Source organism: Drosophila eugracilis, unplaced genomic scaffold (assembly GCF_018153835.1).
Source record: "Drosophila eugracilis isolate 14026-0451.02 unplaced genomic scaffold, ASM1815383v1 contig_2149, whole genome shotgun sequence".
Classification (NCBI taxonomy): domain Eukaryota; kingdom Metazoa; phylum Arthropoda; class Insecta; order Diptera; family Drosophilidae; genus Drosophila; species Drosophila eugracilis.
In genome coordinates, this window is record NW_024573032.1 from 344,980 (window position 1) to 370,629 (window position 25,650).

Sequence of the window (25,650 nt, forward strand, 5' to 3'; positions counted from 1 at the left end):
AATTTATTGAAACATATATAGGATAGTTCAGACTTTCTGGTCTTATTATGAGCAGATCTTTTGAAAGTGTGAAATATAGTTGACAATTATATTTTTTAATAAAATCTATTCCTAAAATTCCATCACAAGGTATAGAAAAAGTTGATTCGACAATATGGAAGTTGTGTAGAATTATATATTTAATAGTTTGTATTTCTAAAGATGTCAGTCCTTTAAATTGAATTAATCCTTGATTGATTTCCTGAATATATATTTGGTTGTCAGTGTTTATATTATCGAAAGTGTTAGAATCGTCTTTTAACAAAGATATATCTGCAGCAGTATCTATAAAAATATTAATATATTGCCTGTTGCTACGTTTGTGAATGTTACGAATATATTTACACTAAGATTAATTGAATGAACCTTTTTACTGTTTATTGCTGTGTACCTAAGGGCATTCTATGCAATTCTAACACTATTAGTATTATTGTGGCCTCGATTCGAGTTACCACGGCCTCGTTGGTTATATTGATTTCTTCCATTATTATTATAATTGTAACTGTTGCAGTTATTGTAACCACGACCACGAAAGTTACCTCTGAAATTTCCACGTTCGTGGATTCCTCCACGCTGTGGATAGTTTTTATAATAAAGGACTGAATTTGGTAGTCCACTTGCTTCCGTGCACCTATTTACGAATTTTGATATGGCATCATTCATGGTGTTGAAGGTGCCGGCCTGCATGATAAGTTTTACGTTATCAATTCACCTTTTATTGATTCTATAATTTTCAATGCAGTGAGAAAACTTGTTAAATTTTCTGCTTTTCCATCAAATACTGGTATAAGCTTTGATGCAGTGTTTAACACCACCGTCGGCGCTATCTGCTTGAGCGCAAAGTACTCCTCGACATATTGGCTCTACGCCAACTTATATATTTAGTATATAAATAGAGTAACAATATGTTGAATGTGCAGAGAAAGAGAGTTACGCATACACATATGTATATAAGCGGTCAGTGTGGGAATCATGCTGACTCGGCTATACGCGGACTACGTTAAGAGTGGATATCATATTACGTTCGCACTTGAAATGTATATGGTATGTTGTCGCTGAGTGACAAAAGCAATGCCCTATGCATATTATTGCCATAACAACAAAGTGTTGTGACTTTGGCTAACCAACTGTTGCCGCTCAATATTTTTGTTATCTGATAAGACGCATATGTGCATACACTACAGTACCATGCGCACTATAGCCAGGAGAGCATTGCCTAGGGGCCCGATGCGCGGCATACGCCGCGACGCGCAAAGACCAGCTGAAGGTAGAAAATTTGTTAACGAACGATGGAAGCGGAACTGTGTCGTGAACTCGCACTGTGTCCGCCTTTGCCTCCAGCGCGGCGTCGCTAATGTAGACCTGCTCCAACTCCCTCAAAGGCCAGTTACCTGGGGTGCACGAATGCCACTCGGGGCCTCGCCACCACAAGTCAAAATCCTTTAACTCACTCGGAGACAGACCCCTTGTCGCACAGTCTGCGGGATTCTCGGTCGTACCTACGTGTCTCCAATGCGCAGGCGAAGAATGATCGAGAATGAAAGCGACCCTGTTGGCAACGAAAGTCTCCCATCTATTGACGACTCCATTCAACCAGTGTAATATAATGGTGGCATCCGTCTAATAGAAAAATTGGATGGGTAGATCGCTTAGCCACTTAGCCGAAGTAAGGCATTTCACCAACTTGACTGCCAGCACTGCGCCACTTAGCTCCGTTCTCGGTATAGTTAGTGAGTAGTTTAGTAGTGAGCTGCAGCACGTTCCGTCCGTGTGCTCGAGACTCAGATAAGCCGCAGCCGCATAGGACGTAGATGAACCGTCACAAAATTCGTGAAGCTATGCTGATACTATGGATCGAGGAGAATGATGAATCCACCTATCCTGAGCAACCCGTCCCGAAACGCTCGCCACCGTTCTACAAGGGCGTCAGGGACCTCGTCGAGCCACTCCAGCGTATCTTCTTGGTCATGGTGACCTCCTTTAAAATGCGCTTTTCTGAGATGATAGCCGGCGCGATGAGACCCAGCGTATCGAACAGCTAACTATGGTCGACAGAATATAGTTGGAATCTCAAAATCAACCTGAAATTTGAAGCAGTCCTTGTTCTGGCCGCCAACACATCCCTAACGCCTTAATGGGATCTGTTAATGGAGTCCGGCTGCACTGATGCTCTGCAGCAATGGAGATCAAAATAATGGACTCGTTGCTAGACCATTTTCGCAACTCCATAACAGCGGATTTTATTGCCCCCTACTGTGCCCGTTTGTCCTGTGCCTCCTCTAACGTATGACCTCCGGAATGTCATCCACAATACCTCTCTCATCAACACTTCCTCCGCCTTTGAGAATGAATGCTGCTCGTCCTACGCTAATTGCTGATTGACCCTGATAGCCGTGAAGAGTGCAGACGCCGTCCCAAAAGTTCGAGTTGACAAAACGTAAGATTTGATGAACCCACCCGGCGCCCGCCATAAAATCCGCTGGTATTGGGCGTCTTTAGGATGAACATCTATACAGCGATACATTTTCTGGATGTCCGCCGAGGAAAAAAAACGATATTCCCGCCGATTCTTTATCACCGCAGACATGTCGTTTTGAAGCGCAGGCCCTGTCTATAGTACGTCGTTTAAAGACCTTCCGTTGTTAATCCTGGAGGAGGCGTCGAAAACGATTATCTGCTTAACCGTATGTGGTTGCTTCTTGAAAACTTGAACTTGTAAATTCACAAATTCAATTTTAATATGCGAACGGGTTGATATTGATGTAATGTAATATTCATAAGTACATATATAAAATTCGTAAATAGCGCCCGCGTTCATATGGTAAGCAAAAAGAGGCGAGGATTGTTGTACCTCTTGACCATCATTCCCCAGGCCACTGAATAGTTTCCTTCCGTGAGATGCATCTGACGGATGTCGTTATCGCGATTTGCTGGCAACGATTCCTTGAGTAGGGGCAACTTCTGAACACTGCTCAACTTGCTGTTGTTGTGGATGAAGCTCGTAAAGGCATCATAGTATCCTGGCCAATCGACACAAGCGCCGGAGAATGTAGGAACGGACATCTGCGGCATGTTTAGCCGCACTTTCGCGTTGGCGCCCCCAGTCACTGGTGGCGTAGGCGCACGAGACTCTGGTCCAAGCTTTTCCAAATCCTCCGCAAAAGCGCACTTGGCATACATGTACCGCTCCTTGAACTTCTACTGGAAATCCTTCTTGGCATAAGTAGACTTGGAATGCCCTTTCAGGTTTACGATTACTGAATCCGTAATTCCTCAGCTTGTTCCAGCCGCTTATTTCTCGTTTTTTCGATTGCGAATCTTTCCTAAAATTATGTAACATGGAATTTAAGGACTGAAATTAACAAACTGCTCCAAAGTCGGAGAATCCGATCCGGCTTTCATATTGACCAGTGTAAAAACCGAACTTCTAGCGGAACTCAACACCCCAAATAATAATTCAATAAGAAAACTCAGTAAATTCTTGTGCAACACAACTTGTCTACTTACTCCGTTATGCAAACCAGAATCCACCCGAAGAAGAAGCGAAGATCAAAGACCGTCTCCAAAGTTCTTAAAACTGTCGCCGTTTAGAGATTATAATGATGCCTGCAATGCGAATTGTTTTTTTTTCGATCTAGTCATGCCCACTCTAGCGCCCACAGAACCCGAAAACCCAAAAATGCGAAAATCTCGGAAACTATTAGAGCTAGCAAGTTGTACCATTTGTCACGAGTTTTCATCAGGCCACGCCCCCTCTCACGCCAACAAACCTCGGAAAACTGTGGCGTCCATAATATTATAGTGTATGCCTTCATTTGACCTTGCATAACATGTATTTGTCAAATTCTATCGATCGATTTTTCATTTTCTATCGGCGCTTTGTGAATTTCCACTAGCAAAATGAATGTTTTCAAATTGGGTAAAACAGTAACGGGTATCTTATAGTCGTGGAACGTGACTATAGCGTTTCCTTTTGTTAAGATTAAAATTCTCATTGCAATGATTACTTTTGCTAGCATTTGACGGCTTCAAAATCTTTTATACCTCTCCTTTTGGTTAGGGACCTCTTGATTTGCTTTCGGGGATTATCGGTTTAATAATTCTAAGCGCCTTTTACACAATACGGTGTTATCGGGCAAAGGCAAGCTCCATGACGCGTCAACTTGCAGCTTTAAATACATTCTTGAGTGAGGAGCAGTTGGCCAAATTCGGAAGTGAATTGCAGGTTGGAGTTAGTCGAGAAAATGAATTTCGACTTCGAACATCGCGGAGATGGAATCCGATGCACGTATACGATTTACCACAACGTATAGTAAAATAAAAGGGAGAATCTACCGCTACTTAAACAGCGAGAAAAGAAAGTCTATGGCAAATTCATGCATGGCACCAGTGCCGCCTTCAAAAGTAATTCGAGGCCTACCAGACTGCCGGAATTTCAGCTTCCGCGATTTGGATCACACATCAATTTTCCGGACTTCTACGCTATGTTCAACACGGTTTTGGGAACAAACAAGGATTTGTCAAAGGTGGAAAATATTCAGCAACTTCTTTCCTGCTTGGATGGTGTAGCGTTGGACACAATTCGATCCATGAAGGCCACTGAGAGGAACGGCTTTCGAACTATTGGTGTTTAATGCACAAAGCGTCTTTTGTGCTGCACAAGATATCAGGTTGGGGGGTGCATAAACTAATTACAATTTATAAACTCAGGCGGGAAAAAGACAACCGTTTACCAAGATCTAACATCAGCAACTGCCTTTTATTAGCAGCGGCAAAATAACATAATGTTCTAACAGAGTAATTTACAGAGATTGGTTAATACATGTTAATAAGCTTTGTTTACATTTGTATAGACAAAGAGAAACAGTATGTAAGACGAAAAATATTGTGAGTTTGACCGAACATCCCGGCCGCCTTGAAAGTATCATCTTTCAACAAGATTGAGAGTCCGTGGGTAATACTGCCAGCTTATGCACTGGTCGGCAGCACACCCCAGTGCTGGTTCGAATGTGGGCCACTCGAACTAGCCCATCCTTTCCGGGAACAACGGTCTCGACGCGCCCAATCTTCCATCGCTGAGGAGGCAGATTGTCGTCGTGAATGATGACCATGGTGTTAGCCCTGATGTTGGCCGATGGTGTTGTCCATTTGGTGCGCGAGCGTAGTTCCTGTAGGTACTCAAGCGACCACCTTCGCCAAAACTGTTGTTTGCTCGCGGTCACGGCGTCGAATCGTTCCAGGCTGGACGCATGTGTTGATGAGCTGTCGAGAAAAGGCGTTAAATACTTTAGGTGACTTGTAAGCGGCTTAGCTTTCTGCAGCGAGTGAAAATCTTCAAGGAACGACTGTTGCTGAATATTGTAGACGATGCTGAACAATGCTCGGCGAAGTTCTTCCGATGTAAGCGATGGATTGACAATTTTGACTCCTCTTGATAAGTTGGCGAAGCGAAAGACGTATGCGATGGTTCGAATGCAGCGAGTGTATGAGCTGATGTGAGTCAGCTGTTGGAGAACATGATTGCTGATCACAGCCGTGGTGAATGTGCTCCTTCGTTGCTCTGCTTTGACAATAGTTGGATCGATATCGATGATTTGCGGAGTGGTTGGCCACTGGGACGATGGTTGGGTCAAGAACTGTGGACCTGTGAACCACAGCGATGCTGCCAGCTCAGTTGTAGCAGCTCCGCGCGAAACTATGTCCGCCGGATTGCTCTCACCTGGTACAAATTTCCACTGGCCATCTGCGGTCCATTCTTGAATTTCGGAGATTCGGTTTCCAACGAATGCTGACAGTGTGACTGAGTGCTGTTTTAGCCAGTGAAGCACAATCTGCGAGTCCGTCCAGAAATAGACCGAGAATTTTCTGTCCGCTAATAGAGGCTTCAATTTCGCATACAGTTGGCCCAGCAAATGCGCTCCACACAATTCCAGTTTTGGAAGGGATTTTTTCTTCACAGGAGCCACTCTCGATTTGCCAGTCAATAGCTGCACTGCGACATCTCCCGTCGACGTTTCCGAGCGTAGATACACGCAGCAGCCGTAAGCCCTGATTGATGCGTCACAAAATCCATGAAGTTGAAGTGATCGCATCTTGTGTTGGAGGCAATAGCGGGGAATCGATAAAATTGAGACTGTTTGGAATGATTCTAGGCATTTGCTCCAGGCCGTGTGTATGTTTTCTGGAACGCTCTCGTCCCATTGCAGGCCAGCGAGCCAAAGTTCTTGCAGAAGTATTTTTGCGACAACAACAAGCGGTGAGAGCAAACCAAGCGGGTCGAACAAGGCGGATGCGGTGGACAAAATACTTCTTTTGGTGATACGCGTTGCGTGGTTCCTTGGTATGAACTTGAAGAACAGTGTATCCTTGTGCTGGTTCCAGTTCACTCCAAGAGCGCTGGCTAGTCCCTCGCCACAGGAACTGAGCTTCTTGGATGCATGATCTTCCATGAATCCAACGTAGTTGGAATGCCATTTGGTGAGTGGGAAATGCCCTCGACGAAGAATTTCTGTGACTTGATCCTTGATAATGCGAAGCGTCTCTAAGTCGTCTGCACCCGTGAGTAGGTCATCAACATAGAAAGACGACTTTATGATAGCGGCGCCGATTGGACAGTCAGCTTGATGAACATCAGCGAGGTGGTTGAGGCTACGTGTTGCCAAAAATGGGGCGGCTGCAGTGCCGTAGGTTACCGTATTCAATTGATACGTGCGCAGCGTGTCTTCTGGAAATGCTCTCCAAAGAATGTACTGGTATTTGCGATCAATAATGTCGAGATTTACTTGCCTATACATCTTGGTCACATCTGCAGTGATGGCGTAACGATGAAGCCTGAACTTTAGAAGCTGCAGGTACAAGTCCTCCTGGAGTGTTGGACCAACGCATAGCAAGTCGTTGAGTGATAATTGATTTGACGTCCGGCAAGAGGCGTCAAACACCACCCTAAGCTTAGTAGACTCACTGCTGGGTTTGAGGACGCAGTGATGCGGGATGTAGTAGTGCGGCTCGTGCAGTTTAGGATGAATAACTGGGGACATGTGCCCCAATTTCTCATACTCCTCCATGAAGTCGCAGTATTGTTGACGAAGTGCTGGAGATTTCGATAGGCGGCGTTCCATGCTTAGGAACCGACGGCGAGCGATATCAAATGAGTCTCCCAACCGAGTTGGGTCAGCCTTGAATGGCAGTTTGACGACAATCCTACCAGTGCTGTCGAGACAAGTGGTCTTCTCGTACTGTTCCTCGCAAATAGCATGCTCCGGCTTCTGCAGAGGTGGCGAGTCGACTGCTTCCAGTTCCCACAGACGTTTGAGGTTGACATCAATTGAACTTGCGTTTAAAGCCATGCAAGTGGAAACTTCTATTGGCGCGGTTTGCTGCAGTCGGCCGGTTACGACCCAGCCAAACTGAGTTTTCTGCAGCAGCGGGCCTTGAGGTCCCAGCCTTATTTTCCCTACAGTTAAGGCGTCAAAGAAGGCTTCGGTTCCCAGTAGCAGATCGACGTGGCGTGATTGGTAGAATCTTTCATCAGCGAGCGGCGTATTTTCTGGCAGCTTCCAAGCCGAAACGTCGATGGCCAGATCGGGCTGGTATGAGATTTGTGGAATAATACAGAGATCTGCGGAGAGTACGAAAGATGAAATGCGAGATTTGACAGATGCAGTTGTGCAATATTTAATATCTGTTTGCGAATGGCCGATGCTTCGAATTTGGACTGCATGTCTTTCCCTCCGTAAGCGAAGCCGTTGTGCGAAGTCTTCCGTCACGAAGTTCACTTGAGAGCAGGAGTCGAGAAGAGCTCTTCCAGGCCGGTAGGTTCCAAACGCGTCCTTGACGAGAACCATAGCAGTGGCAAGCAACACCTGCGACTTCTGGCCAGAATGCGAGTGCGAGTGTGTTGCAGCTTCCAATGGCGGTGCGGTTGGATACGGTTGGTGCGAGCGAGATGAATCTAGCGAGTGGTTGTTGTGCAACAGGGTATGATGTGCCTTGTTGCAGGTGCGACAGCGATTTCTCGATGGGCAGCTCGACAGTTGGTGACCTCTACACAGACAGTTTAAACACAGACGGTGTGTTTTAACGACATCAAATCGCGCGGTTGGATTAAGGTCCTTAAACTTGTCACATCCGAGCAATTTGTGTGAGGGTGCGAGGCAGTATACACATGGTGCGTTGGTCAGCGAAAACGACGAATTGTGAGATCTTGCGGGGGGACGAGTCGGTCTTGGCCGCTCCGATCCATGGGATTGCTCGTCAGACAGAAGAAACTGGCAGTGGCGCTCAAGTATCTGCGTGCATTGGCTCCAGGATGGGAGAGTGAGATAATCCAGTGATTCGTTCCATTTTGTTTTGGTCTGCTGATCGCACTTCTCCATGACCACGTAAATGAGCATCGCCTCAGAAATTTGAGCGTCCGAGCCTAGCGATGAAAGGGCACTATATAACGCGGATGCGTTGTCGATTAGGCTGCGGAGCTGTTGAGCACTTGCCGCAGCAGCCGGCGGCAGTTTAAAAATCGAGGCTATCGTTTCGACAAAGATTAGGGCAGGCTTGTCATACCGGTCCTTCAGCCGTTCCAGCGCCTTCGCATAATTTTCTCCAGTGACCGGGAAGGCTGCGACAGCTTCCAGTGCAGGTCCCTTTAAACAATTACGGAGATGATTAAATTTGTCTATATTAGATATTTGCTCACGATTGACCAGTGGCAGAAACGACGAGATGAAGTTCTTGTAATCCTTATGATTTCCATCAAAGCTAGGTAGTGCCAATCTTGGCAGTCGAGACGGCGCGCTGTAGCTTGGTGCAGAGATGTGGTCGAAAACTGTGTTGTGCAGATCCTCTCCAAGAAGTTGCTGAATTGCCAACTTTGTAGTTATGTAACTGTCCTCCAGGTCTGCACGTCCACTATCTGTGGAGTCCCTGGTCTCAATTTCTGATTGTACCGAAAGGGCTTGCTTAAAATATGACTCTAAGATTCTCAAACGGCACTGAAGTTCAGCCGGCGATTTCTGCTCTGCTTCTTCCTTGACATCGACCATTACTCTTATGCGCGTAATGTTGCGCTTAATATTCGAGCGTTGCCGTTTGAGAGTCTCCAATATAGTCGTTTCCATTGCTGCGACGAAGAATGCGAATGCGAGAACGAGAGTAAAGTTGCGGCAACAACAACGCGGAGCGACGAATGTGGCAATGCCGTGAAGTTAGTTCAAAGCGAAAGCGACTAGAACTCAAAAACGGTACCAGCGACTGCAGTTGGCGATGTAAACAAAACAACAACACTTTGCTGGCGGAATAACGGAGCAAAGGAGAATGAGCGATCGACGCCGAGCTTATAGAGCGGGCGGGCACACACACACAAGCGAAGAGATGTGCGAAGAAGAGCGCGAAAAGTTCCGTTATACGAACGACACGTTGCCCTTAGAATTTTCGTGAATAGTTAATAACTTTATTTGTTTATTTATTATTCACTTTCGATGAATGCACTAGGGTTGAATGTTCACCTTTGTATGCGGTTATGACAATGTTGAGTTGCGATGAGCGGGTCGAGCGAATAATTGTTGCGGGCGATACTTCGACAATTGTTTATGAATTAATAAATTGTTAATAATTTGTTTAAACACTGCCCCACGTTGGGCGCCAAAATGTTTAATGCACAAAGCGTCTTTTGTGCTGCACAAGATATCAGGTTGGGGGGTGCATAAACTAATTACAATTTATAAACTCAGGCGGGAAAAAGACAACCGTTTACCAAGATCTAACATCAGCAACTGCCTTTTATTAGCAGCGGCAAAATAACATAATGTTCTAACAGAGTAATTTACAGAGATTGGTTAATACATGTTAATAAGCTTTGTTTACATTTGTATAGACAAAGAGAAACAGTATGTAAGACGAAAAATATTGTGAGTTTGACCGAACAATTGGTTTAATGTTTTGATAATAAATTGTTACATTTCTAGGTTCAGGTTCTGTCATTATTCAAGCTACCAGGGGTAGAGAAGGTTGTAGTAGGTAAAGTAGGGGTTCCAGCAATCGAGCGACAAGCAAATTTACACTTGCTCTTTGTACTGCTTATAGTGTATCAACGTTTAGGAATAATAATTTATGGACATCACTTGACAGGGATTGCTTGATTGTTTTGCGGGAATTTCATCTGCCAGATACCTATTGGTCGTGTCCAACTAACTTGCTTGCCTCCACACCTTAATTTGACCATGGCTTTTATAAAACGGTCCTTTTCATCTTTAAGTATAACAAATAAACAATTCTAGAACTAGATAATTGTATTTGGTATTTTTATATAGTCGTTTAAGTTTGTTATCAGCCCACTCTAAAGTGAGCTGATATTCAGTTTTATAATTTTCTTATTGCCAAACGAAAGTCCTCATCTTTGCCTTCATCGGTACAAAATAAATCAATAAACTTTCTGTTTTTTTTCTAGGCCGGGTGTGCTGCCTGGATGTGTACTTAAGTTTTGTTCCTAAACCATCTGTAAACCAATCCTTAAACTGTTAAAATTGTCAACTTCTTCACCATTATTTCCTACAATCAGGAAGTATTTATAAAAAAGATAGATGGTTCGATGTTCAAAACCATAGAGGTAGTTTTAAATTGTTAGTGTTATCTTCCTCGCTAATATGACCTTTCCAACATGGTGTTGTTAGGCAAAAATCTGCAACGGTTATTCTACTTCAGTTAACAGCGATTGTAATTAATTAACGAGGGATTTTATTTACACGGATTAAAGTAAGGCCTTTGACTCTGTGAACCATCCTCTTCGACTATTTAAATTTGATCGTGATTTTGAAATATTTGTTAACGTGGATTTCCAGTTATCTAAATAAAAGGGATCTGAAACTCTGCATTCTAAACGATATACGTTACACCTGGAGTGCCGTAGGGTAGTCGTTTGGGCACTTTGTTATTTACGTTATTTATCAATGATCTTCCATCCATCATTAGATATCCTGGATTTTATTTTTTAGGATTGTAACTTTGCATCCATTTATTTAAGTCTTAGAAAAGAAGAAAAAATATTTTATCTTTTTTTGTCATTAAACAAAAGCCCTTTTCGGCGGCGCATGTAATGTAATGTAACCATGTATGTTCGTTATAAAATCGTAAACGAATCGTACGAGCGTCAATAGAAAATTAGGAAAATTTATTAAAAAATGGGAAAAATGATTAAAGTTTGCAACTCTGATCAGCTATGCCATTAGGTTATAACCGCACTGCATTTTTATTGTTGGCAGCTCTAACTCTCGTGCCGGTGCACAACAAAAGGGTTTCATTTGTAGGCACTTACAATAAGTCAGGCAAACTTATTACCGTTTATTGCAGATGCGTACAAGAATACAGATTATAAATCAATCGCACTGCGAGTAACAGGTGGATAGCTTCATGACGACACGGAAAATCCTAAAATTATTGGGACTTTCTTAGGGGGCTATATTTATATAAGTACCTGTTGAAGTTACAGATTGAAAAAAATTGGTGTTGTACAGTGTTTAAAAATAATTATTTTTTATGATAATACATACCAATGAAAATCGTATTTTCGCTGGACTTCATTTGGTTCTTGGGTTTATGGTATTGTATTTTACAAGAAACAGGGTTTGTATTTACAACTGTTTTTTCAATGTTTCTGTTTATTTACTTAAAAACCAATGGGTTTTTATTTGTGAATACAGGCATGTCTACGTTTTTGGGTTTCAAGGACGCTCTCTACATTATTTATTTGGAAAACGAACATAGTTATCAATATTTCCTATTTTCCTCAACACCATAACACACTGATTCTGGAAGTGATTTATTAGTTTACTTGAGTTATATTACTTTAAAATAATTTTTTCGCTTACTTCATTTTTTTTGTGGTGAGCAAATTTGTCCATGCATCGATTTCCTAAAAAAGAATCGAAGCGAAAACGCTTATCCAAAAAGATCGATTAAATTGATTTAAAAATCGAATTGTTTACGGCTCTTTCACACTCACTTTGACGAAAGCGTGAGGATAGCCGAGGCATGAAAAGTTATAGCAATAGAAGAAAATAATATTCTGTGCTCTGCGGAGCCGTAGCAATGCCGAAAATTGAGATCGAGATGAGAGCGGAGCAAAAAATTTTTTTGTTTTGCTACGGCTATATCCCAAAGCACTTCAATAAATGTTAAACCAAAATCTAAAATACAATTTGTTATTTTGCTTGCGCATGATACATAATCCTTAGAAGACTATGTCAAGCTTGAGAAGCGGAGTGCGCTGCGCGCCGGCCGTCCTTCTCATTGATAGGCAAGCGTGCCAAGCGAAGAGAGGTGGGCGTATAAAACTGCGTTTTACTTCATTGTTAATTATCTGTAACAATAGTGATCAATAAATTTTTGGTAAGCATTTGTTTATCATCTTTTGACATCTGGCAACACTGCTCAAAAGTGTTTGCGAGTTTTATTTTCCAATATCAATTTGTTCTAATATTGAAAATGTCTAATTTTATACCTACAAACCACGATTGGCGGACATCGTTGCTTTTCTGCTTTCTTTTAACGAAAACTGCTTTAAAAGCCCAAAAAATGCTTGTGGAAGCTTACGGTGTGCATGCCAAGCCTGGCCTTAAAAATTCCGGAGCGGTGAATTTGGAGTTGAGAATGAAGAGCGTGGAAGACCATCAACAAAGTTTCAGGACACTGAATTGCAGGCGTTGCTTGATCAGGACGATGGACAACCCAAAGAACAATTTTTTTTTTGTTTTTTCTTTATTTATTTACAATCGGTTTTTATAAACAATAAGTAAATTTTATAATTAATATTAAATAACAGGAATAGCAGTTTTCCAGTGAACCCGGCTATTATATACAACATCGTTTCTGTTAATTGAATTTATCTATCGGGGAGATCTAGTATGTGGTATCTTTTTAGTCTTCTTAATAGTTCTTCTTATCTACTAGACTTAAGGCTAAATTATTTTCATGATTATGGAGTCTGTCGATATATTTTTTACTAATTTTATTTATTTCTTCTCTTATGGTTGGGATATTGAGATCCTTGTGGATATTTGCATTAGTTACATAAAAGGAGCATTGACAATTTGTCGCAAAGTTTTTGACTGGTAGCGCTGTAGTATCTCAATATTTGAGTTGCTAGCAGTTCCCCAAAGCTGTATAGCGTAAGTCCAAACAGGCTTTAATATAGCTTTGTAGAGGCGAATTTTGTTTTCCAGTGAGAATATTGTCAGTAGACTAATGGGACGATATGATGTTAACTCTGTTTCCACTTTGTTTGGCTTAAGGATCATTATGATCTCTGCACATTTCCATTGACTTGGAGAGTGGTCTAATCTGAAAATTGCGTTAAATATAAGGGTGATAAACTGTATGCATTTTGTTGGTAAGCTTTTTAGGGTGATGCCGTTTATTTTATCAGGACCTGGTGCTTTTTTATTGTTCAATTCTTTGATTTCTGTTACGACTTCTTCATATTTGATGCTTTTTAAGCATTTAAGGTAAGCTCATTTGGCAGGGTGACTCAAGAAATTTTTCTACTTCGGTCTCTGTTATAGAATTATTAATATCGTTGGGCTGGAAGACCGATTTCAGATGTTGTGCAAATGCTTCCGCTTGTTCGGTATTAGACCTACACCAATTTCCATTGCTATTACGAATATCCGTGTTTCTTTTAGCTGGTCTCTTTAGGTATTTAGTCGCCCTCCATAGGTTGTGTTCGTTGTTGCAGGAATTAGGATCTAAATTTCTCAGATACGCAGCTAGAGATTCATTGCGTAAGTTCGACAGAAGTTGACTAAGCTCAGATGCAGCCTTGTTGTATAATCTTTTGTCAGGAGGGTAGTGAGTTTCTTGCCACCGTTTACGCAGTTTTCTTTTATTTTCTACTTTCTGTCGAATCTCGATAGACAGGTACAATTGGTTTGATTGTTGATGATTAAGAGTATAATCCGTGTTTCTGTAGCTCGCTTTATGAATTGTGTTTGTGAAAAGCTCCACAGCATAGTCAATCTCCTCTCCTGTTTTTTACGAAATATCCAGGCTTATAGCTGAGTCTAAATAGCTCTTGAATGCGTTAATGTCTGTAGAAGCTGAAATGACTGTGTAGGGCTTTTCTAACATATGAGCTATTCTGCTGTAAGTAGCTATTATTGGAGAATGATCTGAGTCAAGGTCAAAGCTTTCCATTACTCGCATATGTGATTGTGGAATTCCAGAGAATACTAAGAAATTAATTATGTCTGGGACTTTCACACTATCAGATGGCCAGTATGTAGGCTTACCAGTTGACAAAGTGTGTATATTATTGTTTCGTTAGTCAGTCTGGAACCCCACCATGGATGTTTGGCATTGAAGTCGCCTCCTACAATAAACTTTGTGCCCAGTCCTTGGAAAAAGTTTTGAAAATCAAGCTCTTTTATTGTGAATCTGGGAGGGAGGTAAATCGCTGTTATTGATACATCCGCGTGCATACATTTTATCTTAATTGTGGCCGACTGCATAGCGTTTTGCCTAGTACTGTCCATGATTTGAAACTTAAGGCCCTGCTTGACAATAATTGGAGCACCCCCATGACGGATGATCAGCTCTTACTGTATCGTATCAAATAATTCTAAAATAAGATTTGCTAGTGAAGTGAGTTTCTGAGATAAGCATAACGTCAATTTCATTCGTTTTTAAATAAGGATAAGGAAATAAGGATATTTCATTTACATGGTTGGAAAGCCCATTTGCATTCCATATTTCTAAGTTTAGGTTTATTTGCATAGCTTGTTTACGAGTAACATTATCATATTAAGTAAATTATTCGTAAGCTCAAATTGTTTTTCCAGGAGCTGTTCTATTCTTTCTATGGACGTGTTTGTGATACTTTTTCCTGCAGCAGCTTGAGCGTATGATTGATAATCCTTGGGTTGTTGAGTCGAATTATTAGACGGAGCAAATGATTGAGTTGTAGCGTAGTCATTTCCTTTATTGTCATCGTTGGTGTTGGTGGTTGCGTCCGCTTACTATTTTTTTTTAAATAAGTTCCTGATAAACTTTACACCCTTTGTAACTAGCAGCATGATCTTCATTGCAGTTGGCACATTTTGGTGGTTGTTCTTTGTCTTTTGGACAAATGTTACTGGGATGACTAAGAGAGCATTTTAAACATCTGTGAGTTTTGGAACAGAATGACTTTCTGTGTCCAAATTCCTGGCAACGATAGCACTGTACGATTTCTTTGGTTTTATAGGGGGTTTTATATTAACAACTGCGTTACCAATGCGTTTAACTTTGTATATATCTAAATTCTTATTGTTGGGCTCAATATCTAAGAAGAACAAGTTCAATGGCTCGTTGGTTACTCGACTTTTAATGTTACTAATGTTTCTAACAGTGTGGCCTTTGGACTCCACATCTTGTTTGATTAAGTCGATATCCATTGAGAAGTGCAAATTCTTAATAACTACTCTAAATGCCCTCTTATGTTTGAGCTGATATGTGTGAAATTTGACAAAATTCCAGAAAGAGTTTTAACAAGTTTCCTGTATTCTTCAATAGACTTAACATAATTCTTACTTGACCATCGCGTTGAGCTTTATAAAAGAAAAGTTCTTTTTTCATTTTTGTCTCGAGATAAGCTAGCATTCCTTTTATATTACTGACTTCAGATAAGAATATAGGTGGCGGCTTGGTAGTTTCATCTAAGGTGTCTTCAGTTATCAAGTCCAGTGCTTCGCTTAAGTCTTCAATTCCATTATTTAGCGTGTTGTCGCTTAGGAGGGCGTATTGATTGGAGCTCGTGCTGGTAGCATGGGCCAGGGCAATTTTTTTCTTTAGATTGCCTTCGGCTTCGCTCTTACTGTCTGCCAGCTCCAAGCCGATGTGTCGTCTTCGTCGTTGTTCATGTTAACAACAACGATTTTTAAGTGCTTATCAGTACTAATGTTTTGTTTCGTTTTTGTTGTAAATCGAATAATAATAGCTTTAGCTTCCGCTTAACTTTTAGGCACGTCTTAACTCGGGGAGTGTTTGATCGCGACTGAAAGAACAATTAGTAGAACGATTGAATGTTGACCAGAGCACCGTTGGAAGGCACTATGGGAAAAATTTTAAAGGTCGGCAGATGAAGTAAAACGCATTTTCATATGCATAGACCTATGTACAGTAACGAACTAAATTATTGGCACAGAAGGCTTTATGAACTTTTAGGCACGATTTCTCCCCTTAAAATTTAGATATTTAAATAAACAAAAATTTATACATATAATATTATAAAAAAATAACACGAGAAAATTTATATCAACATTTTACCTTCAATGGTTGATTTTTAAAAATTAAATAACATAAAAAAGAGGTGAATTTCCCTGAACAAAACTATTGGCCCACTTGTTGAAAAACTTAAAAATAAATGAAAATAACTAAAACTAATACTTTGTGGGTAAGCCATTTTGTTTTATAAACGCTTCCAACCGTCTTGGCATCGAAAAAACGAAATTTTGGGTTGTTTCTGCCCCAATATTCTGCCCCTTTTCTATTAGAGCCACCTTCAGCTCGGCCTTTGTTTTTATCGCGTGTTTTTCATTGAGGATTGACCGAATAGTTTTACATGAAAGGAAGGAAGTCACAATAATTATACATGAATATAGCCTCTTCAGAAAGTCCCTATCTACCTGTTACTCGCAGTGCGGTTGACTTATGATCTGTATTCCTATACACATCTGCATAAAACGGTAATAAATTTGCAGGTAATGGCTTGATGAAGACACCCGGGACGTTCTCTGGTGTATATATTGTATAAAATTTATGTGTTGACCTGGACCGAAAACTTCAGTTCCATATCCACATAACGGTTACAGTTAAAATGTGATCGAAAATGTTTGATGATCATTATAAAACTAATTTGATATACATTTACCCTTTTCAAAAAATTTATTTTATTGCTTAAAGTTTGGTCTAAAGTGGTATCAAAATTAAGGTTGCTTTCCTCAGTAGGCTAATTTTGCTCAATTAAAATAAGATAATAATTAATAACCATAATAAAAAATATTATAACTTTCCAGATATTTCGCAAGGAAAAATACGACAAAATTAGAAACAGCATCTTAGGAGACATTTTGACATCAATTGATCGTTTATCTTCATCAAAAAAAAATCTTCGCCCCTACAAGCTTTCAAATAATGGAGGAAATATTCAAATGGTTACAGCACTTGTGCTACAATTAATTCAATGCGCGACAATTTTACCAGACTCACTTTGTGATAATGGAAAATTAAGTAATAAGCCTCAACTGAGTGCTGCTATTGCCGAAGACCTTGCAAGCGGAAAGTCAGTACAGCTTAATCAGGATATACTAGTATTACAAAAATACGATGTTGCTGTTAGTATTGGCGGAAATTTCTTAACCACTTTTCTAAATAAATGTAAAACACGATCTAATGAAACGGATTTTCGCCCTCTCTTCGAAAATTTTATTCATGATTTACTTGCTACCGTGAATAAGCCCGAATGGCCTGCATCTGAATTATTGCTTTCTTTATTGGGCACTATGCTGGTCCGGTACGTGTCTGATAAAGGTATAGAACAAAGCATTCGTTTAGTTTCATTAGATTACCTGGGTATAGTAGCTGCTCGACTGCGCAAGGACATTGTTGAATCACGATGTAAGGTTAATATTATTGATTCAATGATTAATTCAATAAAAGTAGAACAAGAAAAAGAGGGCGATACAACAAAAAAAAGTGTGAGTAACAAAAGCAATTTTTACGTTTTAAAAACTGTATTATTTTGGTGTTCGTTACAGGATCGATTTCAACTATATCCCGATGAGCAACGAACAGAATTTTTGCAAAAAATACTTCTTGATTTTCTAGCTGTAAATGCTCAAGAAGAAAATTTAATCTGGGACTATGCTCGACACTTTTATTTGTCACAATGGTATCGGGATGTTATTTATCAAAGACGCCGAATAAAGGATGGTAAAAAGGGATTAACTTTAAGAAAGTGTAAAAGGACTAAACATCGGGCTGATGGTATGATTAAAAATTTTAGATTAGAATTTTTTTGGTTTAATATTAAAAAGTTGAATAATTAGTATTTTGCAAACAAAATACTCACACTGTGATACTTTAAGAAATACAAAAAAAATAATATTTCAAAGTTAGTTTTAGAAAATTTTCCTTGCAATATATTAACACTGTGATATTTAAACAAGAAGAAACACTATAGTCGAGTGCCGCGACTTCAAGATACTCGTTACTGTTTTCCCTAATTTTAAAACATTCATTTTGCTAGTGGAAATTCACGAAGCGACGATAGAAATTGACTAATCGATCGATAGAATTCGACAAAAACATGTTATCCAAGGTCAAACGAAGACATACACTATAATATCAGGGACACCACCGTTTTCCGCGGTTTGTGGGCGTTAGAGTGGGCGCAGCCGGATGAAAACTAGGAGCAAGTTGCTGTGGCATCTCTTAAATACGTATTCTTAAGCACATTTTTTAGCTCTTATAGTTCCCGAGATTTTAGCATTTTCGGGTTTTTTGGGTTTTGAGGGCGTTGGAGTGGGCGTGGCTTAATCGGAAAAAAACATTCGCATAAGGGGCAACATAAAAACCTACTTGTTTAATTCGAACTTTCTACCACTTATAGTTCCCGAGATCTCAGCATTTCTAGAAAATGCGAAAACCGTCTTTCAAACTTGGTGGGCGTGTGTGTGGGTGTGGCCGGATAATGGCATTACCATAAGATGCGCTGCACCTCAAGATTATTCATACTGAATTTCAACTTTCTAGCTTTAATAGTTCGTGAGATTTCAGCGATTTTAGCGTGATTTTCAGCGTTTTTTTTTTTGTGATTTGTGGGCGTTAGAGTAGCGTGTGGACCTCAAGAATCTTTATGGTTAGTATCTACTTTTTATCTCTAATAGTTCCTGAGCTCTCAGCGTTCATACGGACGGACGGACGGACAAGGCTTGATCGACTTTGCTATTGATCCTGATCAAGAATGTATATCCTTATAGGGTCGGAAACGCTTCCTTTTACCTGTTACATACTTTTCAAGAAATCTAGTTTACCCTTCTACTCTACGAGTAACGGGTATAAAAATAGAAACATAAAAATTATTACTCACAACTTTACAGTATTATGTTTTGCTATTTCAAAATGTAAATCGTAAATGTTGAAATTTGTATACCCATGTATAAACTATACGGATTACTTCTTGAGTAAAAAGGTGTATTAGTCTTTTTAAAAGAAATTTGAAATAGCTCGATTTTGATCAAGACCTGCAAAGTTGGGATTAAGCATGCATATTCTTCAGGTGCCAGTTCAATATAAAGTGGCACCATTATCCGCCCACGGCGACTCTTACGCCCACCAAGCTCGGTAGCCGTATTCTCTAAAAGCGCTGAGATCTCGGTAACTATACGTGATAAAACGTTGGGATGAAAATTTCAATGATGCCACCGAGGCGTAATATTTTTCCTTCTTTGAGTTTTAAGAGCTAGAAAGTTAGGATTAATCATAAATATTCTATAGATGCCATCGCAGTTGAAGGTGGTTACATCTTCGTTCACAAATCGCGGAAAACTGTTACGTCCATAATATTAAAATTTGTTTGTTTGTAACATTTTTTGTTTATATCTGTTGTTTTACCAAAATTAATTCAAATCGGTACATTATTTCACATTATATTGATAAATTTATGTTATGGGCGCAAACGTTACCTTCAGTAATTAAACGTTTCTCACAAAAATTGCTCTAATGAAATTTACCACGGAATCAATATTTGCTAAAATTGTTGAAATTTTTGGGAGATAGTTTTTAAAGTTAGATAATCCGAATTCAGAATTTAGAAATAAGATTGTTTTATTTGGCTCCTAATATTTTAATATATTTTGATGATACTGAATTTCAATATTCTAACTACTATATGTTATCAAATATTCATACTGACTGATTCTAACTACTATATGTTATCAAATATTCATACTGACATATTTTTGCATGCTTAATTTATATAATTTTTAAGGTGAATATTTGGATACATCTGACTCTGCTTCATGCGATGAAATTGATACCGAAGAATCAAAAAAGAATAGAAACCCCTCTTCTGACGATACTGATATTCGGCTAAATGTTGATATTGTTAACGCACTAGAAGAAAGAAAACAATATTTAATAAACAAAATTAAGCCGTTTTCAGTTTTCGGCGACCAAAATTTTACATCAAATCAGCACATAAAAACATACATAGATTACAATAATGCACAGCTGATAGCGCAATATCTAGCCACCAAACGGCCTTTTAGTCAATCATTTGATGGATGCTTAAAGAAAATTATTTTAGTCGTTAAGTGAGTATATGAAATCTTTCTCCTATTCTTACAGCTTTACTTATTATAACTTTTTTTCTATAACACAGTGAACCATCAATAGCAATAAGGACACGTGCAATGAAATGCCTAGCAAGCATCGTGGAAGTTGATCCATTGGTGTTAAAACGAAAAGACATGCAAATGGGAGTAAATCAAAAATTTCTTGATACAGCTATATCTGTACGAGAAGCGGCTGTAGATTTGGTTGGAAAATTCGTGCTAAGTAATCAAGAGTTAATCGATCAATATTACGACATGCTGTCAACTCGAATTTTGGTAGGACACGTACCCAAAGAACTTTATTAAACATTAATTGATTATTTTTTAGGATACTGGAGTCTCCGTACGAAAAAGAGTCATCAAAATTTTACGAGACATATGTGTAGAATATCCAGATTTTGCAAAAATTCCCGAAATTTGCGTAAAAATGATACGACGTGTTAATGACGAAGAAGGCATTCAAAAGCTTGTTACTGAAGTTTTTATGAAAATGTGGTTCACACCATGTATTAAAAATGATAAAGTCAGTACTAATAATTTTTTTTACATATTTTTATTATTATTGTTAGTCACGTGTTTACTAAAATAAATCTGATAGATGCATTCCATAGCCATATATATTGGTGATCGCATTGTCCAATGTACATTACACATGAATAAAATAGTAGCATTATACAATACTTTTCGTTTCACTTGCATTGAACAATTGCTTAACAATATCAATAAACATCGTAATTTATGCTAGCACTAACGAAAAATTTTTAAGGCATTTCCATTTGGAAACCTATTCAAATTGCATTTCTTTTATGGACCGCCTCTTTGTAATATTAAATATTTTGCAAATTGTAAAACTAATAATAAATGAAATCGTCAAATTAATGTACATTGGACAAATTTTGTAAATATTATCTTTTGAGAAATTTATGAAATATCTTTTGAATATAATCAATGGCTACGAATTTAAAATATGGTTAACTGTTCTAATAATTTTTAAAACAATATAAAGGGTGTTTTTTTAGAGGTATAAATAACTTATAACTTGCATCCCCAGAGACGCCGTACGGTGCGTACAGAAGAAGCTATGTAAAGTCATTGGTCTATTCGGATAAGTCACAAACGCTTTGAAAAACCGCCGTGTTATTGACGATATACGGCCACAAATGTTGGAAAAAGTCATCGAAAATTGGGCGTCCAGATTGGAATACATCCGAGCCAGCCGTTGCGGTCATATGCCAGAAATCATATTTAAAATGTAGTGCCACGAGATTATCTATCGAATACAAATGTAAAGTCCTATACCTCTAAAAAAACACCCTTTAGTTGCAAGAACTATATATATATTTACCGTCACTGCCTATGTGAGATTTTTATACCCGTTACTCGACCCTATAAGATATATATATTCTTGATCAGGATCAGTAGCCGAGTTGTTTGAACGCTTAGATCTTAGAAGAGACAGAATGTTTGGACTAGACGTGCACATTTTTGAGATGCCTACGTAAAGCAAGTTTATTTCAACATCCTGCCACGCCCATAATTCACGAATAACTAAAATCGTTGCGATCTCTGGAACTTTTAGAAAGAAACTTAGATACTTTAAGTAATCCCTAGCTCTGCTGGTCAAGTCATGGTCAAGACTTTCGTTTTGTCCATTGAACTCAGATATCTCGGGAGCTATAACTCCTAGAATGTTAAGATGCATGTTTCTAAGAGAGCCCTGTAACTTAAGGTTGTTTTTTGTTGTTCTTTTCTTATACAAATTAAGTTTCGAAGGAATGAGTTAGCATCGGAATTTTATATAAAAAATTATTGAACAACCACCAAATTGATAGTCGTTTAAAGTATCAATTTTTTTTTACCAACGCCGGGTGGTAATAAAAAAAATTGCGCGAAGTTTAGATTTTTTGGTTAATTTACAACAAAATACAAGTTCATTTTAAATATTGATCAATCCAAGAGATACATCAGGAGAGATAAACGATCATCAAAGAAGGGGTGGCAAAATCTACTCGGTTAGTGTTTCTGATCTAGATTCAAATGTTTTGACCTTCCGTGCTCGGAAATGCTTCCTTCTACGTGTCTCATTTTGAACGAATACTATGTACCCTGTTATTTTTCGAGTAACGGCTATAAAAATAATAATTAAAATTTTTATTTAGATGGCCATGCAGAGAAAAATTAATCAAATAATTGACGTGGTAAATACTGCACATGATACTGGAACTACTTGGCTAGAAGGCCTTCTTATGAGTGTAAGTTAAACTAATTTTCCTAATAAAAATAAGATTAATATTTTTATATTTTAGATTTTCAAACCAAAAGATAATAATTTAAAGACTGATGTATGCGTTCAAGAGCCTGTAAAGAAAAATACGGAGCCTCCAATGGATATTGTAATAGCTTGTCAACAATTAGCTGACGGTCTAGTTGACCGGCTAATTGAATTGGAAGACACAGATAATGCGCGAATGCTGGGTTGCATTACCACACTTCATTTGCTAGCTAAAGTGCGGCCGCAATTACTAGTTAGGCATGCTATGACAATAGAACCTTATCTCAACATAAAATGTCATTCTGCCACAGCTGCAAAATTCATATGTGCTGTAGCGGATATTTTAGAAAAAGTAGTTCCTCTGGTTAATAATGCCAGTGAATCTTTTTTGGCAGCTTTGGAAGAGCATTTAATGTTATTAGTTGTATCACGAAATCAAGCCGAGGTTACTAGTTGTGTTTCTTGCTTAGGAGCTCTTGTGAATAAGATTACACATAACTTCAAACTGATTCGAGACTGTTTTCAAAAGTACGTATTACCATGTATTAACTTGTCCTTTTTATCATATTGTAAATTGCGAGGAAAAATAAATTTCGCATTTTCTAGACAAGCTGATATCTCGGTAACTATAACGATAGAAAGTTCGGATTAAGCATGTAGGTTTTTATGATGCTCCAAATGCAAATTAATTTTTGCCCATTAAGCCACGCCCAACCTAACGCCCACAAAACCCGGAAAACCAAAAATGCAAAAATCTCGGAAACTATAGGAGCTACAAAGTTTTAATATCTATCGATTTACCCCAGGAATTTTCAAATCGGATCATTATTTTGCTATTTATGAAGAGATTTAAGTTATAAGGCCTCACATGGGCAGTGACGTCACTATCAGTTACTCAACATTCTTTCTCCGACAATAGGTGGCGCTTGGGGAATTTGCACATGCAAAATGAATATTTTAAAATTGTGTAAAACAGTAACGTATATCTTATAGTCGCGACACTCGGCTATAGCGTTTTCTCTTGTTTTATAGTACACCGGGCACAATATGGAGTCACGATCCTGTTTCACAAAACTAAATTTGCTGAGATCTCAGGACCTATACGAGCTAAGAAGTTGGGACTAAGCATGAATATTCTAAGATGTCAGCATAGTGATTAGTTATGTTATTACTAAAGTTTAAAAATACTGAAAGTAATTAATTTAATTAATTCTACAGCGCTAATATCACCTCCGACAAGATTATGCAAAAAATTGAGCTTAGTATAATTATACGATTAACCAGCTTATAGCAGCAATACCAATATTCAGTGGTAAGAAGGCAACCTTATTTTTTGATCCGAGTTAAGCGTTGTAGGCATAACTCGCAAATAACTGTTAACCGATTCGTGCGATCAGCTGTTCGCGTGACCAACTGTCAATAATAACAGACGTGTTTTTATTTCGCTCCTACGCGAAGAAAACAACATAGTAGTCGAGTGCCGCGACTATAAGATACCCGTTGCTGTATTACACAATTTTAAAATATTCATTTTGCTTGTTCAAATTCTCCAAGCGCCACCTATTGTCGGGAAAAGCATGTTGAGTAACTGATAGTGACGTTAATGCCCATGTGAGGCCTTATAACATAACTTTCTTCATAAATAGCGAAATAATGTTCCGATTTGTAAAATCTTTGGTAAATAGATATTGACAAAAATATGTTATATAAGGTCAAACGAAGACATACACTATAATATTAGGGACGCCACAGTTTTCTGCGGTTTGTGGGCGTTAGAGTGGGTGTAGCCGGATAAAAACTAAGGGCACGTTGCAGTGGCATCTTTTAAATACGTATTCGGACAAAAACCTTTCGCATAAGGGGCATCATAAAAGCCTACCTGTTTAATCCGAACTTTCTATCACTTATAGTTGACGATGTATCAATTGGCTTGGTGGGCGTATGAAAGGTGTGGCCGCATAATGGCGCTGGCACCTCAAAATTATTCATACTGAATTTCAACTTTCTAGCTTTAATAGTTCGTGAGATTTCAGCGATTTTAGTTTTTTTTGTGGGAGTTAGAGTGGGCGTGGCAGGAAGCTGAAATAAACTTGCGCTTCATGTGGACCTCAAGAATCTCTATGCTTAATCTCAACTTTGTATCTGCTATAGTTCCTGAGAACTCAGCGTTCATACGGACGGACGGATGGACGGACGGACGGACGGACAAACGGACGGACGGACGGACGGACGGACGGACGGACGGACGGACGGACGGACGGACGGACATGTATACTTTATAGGGTCGGAAACGCTTCCTTCTATCTGTTACATACTTTTCAACGAATCTAGTACACCCTTTTACTCCAAGGGTAACGGGTATAAAAATACACCACAAATAGTACGCATGGGTACTTGTGCTCATGTGCATTGGAAATGTCCAATATAAAGTGTTCTATTTACTAATATAAGCGATAATACAATTTGTTACAAATCTCTCTCGAGAAACCACAATAAGCAAGCCTTGGCATTAACAACAAGGCGAATGTCGGCTCTCGTCAATCAGAAATAACGCTTACTTCTACATAAGAGCGGGAGAGTTAACAGAACCGGAAACATCTGCAACACTTCAAGGGTACGGAGAGAGCACGTTCGCTCTCTCACGGATTATTATGTCTAAGCGGCACATCACAAAAACAGCTATTGAAGTGCCCAATGCCCGTCCCCCGACCCCTACAACATAACCAACGATCATTATAACAACGACCAGCAATGCCCTCGTTTAAAACGGTGACTTCGACACTAACAACAACAACAATCACTACAACAACCACCACATCAACTGCATTTTCTGTTTCGTCAGCTCTTACTGACAAACTACCCTACCCAGAAATACAAAAACGGGTCATTGATATGTGCAAACAAAAAGAAAAATTAAGCCCACAAGTAGATTGTAGCTGGACTTAAAGAAAAGAGCTTTAACGTCAAACAGGTTAGGAA

General features: G+C 39.2%; 1 protein-coding gene across 7 annotated transcripts in view; it reads left to right on the forward strand.

Annotated features, from left to right (window-relative positions):
- LOC108113010 (nipped-B protein) overlaps positions 1-25,650 on the forward strand; it is a 100,762-nt gene that overhangs the window by 67,149 nt on the left and 7,963 nt on the right. For all 7 annotated transcript variants that reach the window (XM_041818103.1, XM_041818102.1, XM_041818104.1 and 4 more), the window contains 7 exons: positions 17,079-17,759; positions 17,820-18,048; positions 20,054-20,378; positions 20,447-20,675; positions 20,728-20,922; positions 22,559-22,651; positions 22,706-23,199. In XM_041818103.1, the coding sequence (XP_041674037.1) occupies positions 17,079-17,759; positions 17,820-18,048; positions 20,054-20,378; positions 20,447-20,675; positions 20,728-20,922; positions 22,559-22,651; positions 22,706-23,199 (2,246 nt within the window). The remainder of the gene's footprint in view (positions 1-17,078; positions 17,760-17,819; positions 18,049-20,053; positions 20,379-20,446; positions 20,676-20,727; positions 20,923-22,558; positions 22,652-22,705; positions 23,200-25,650) is intronic.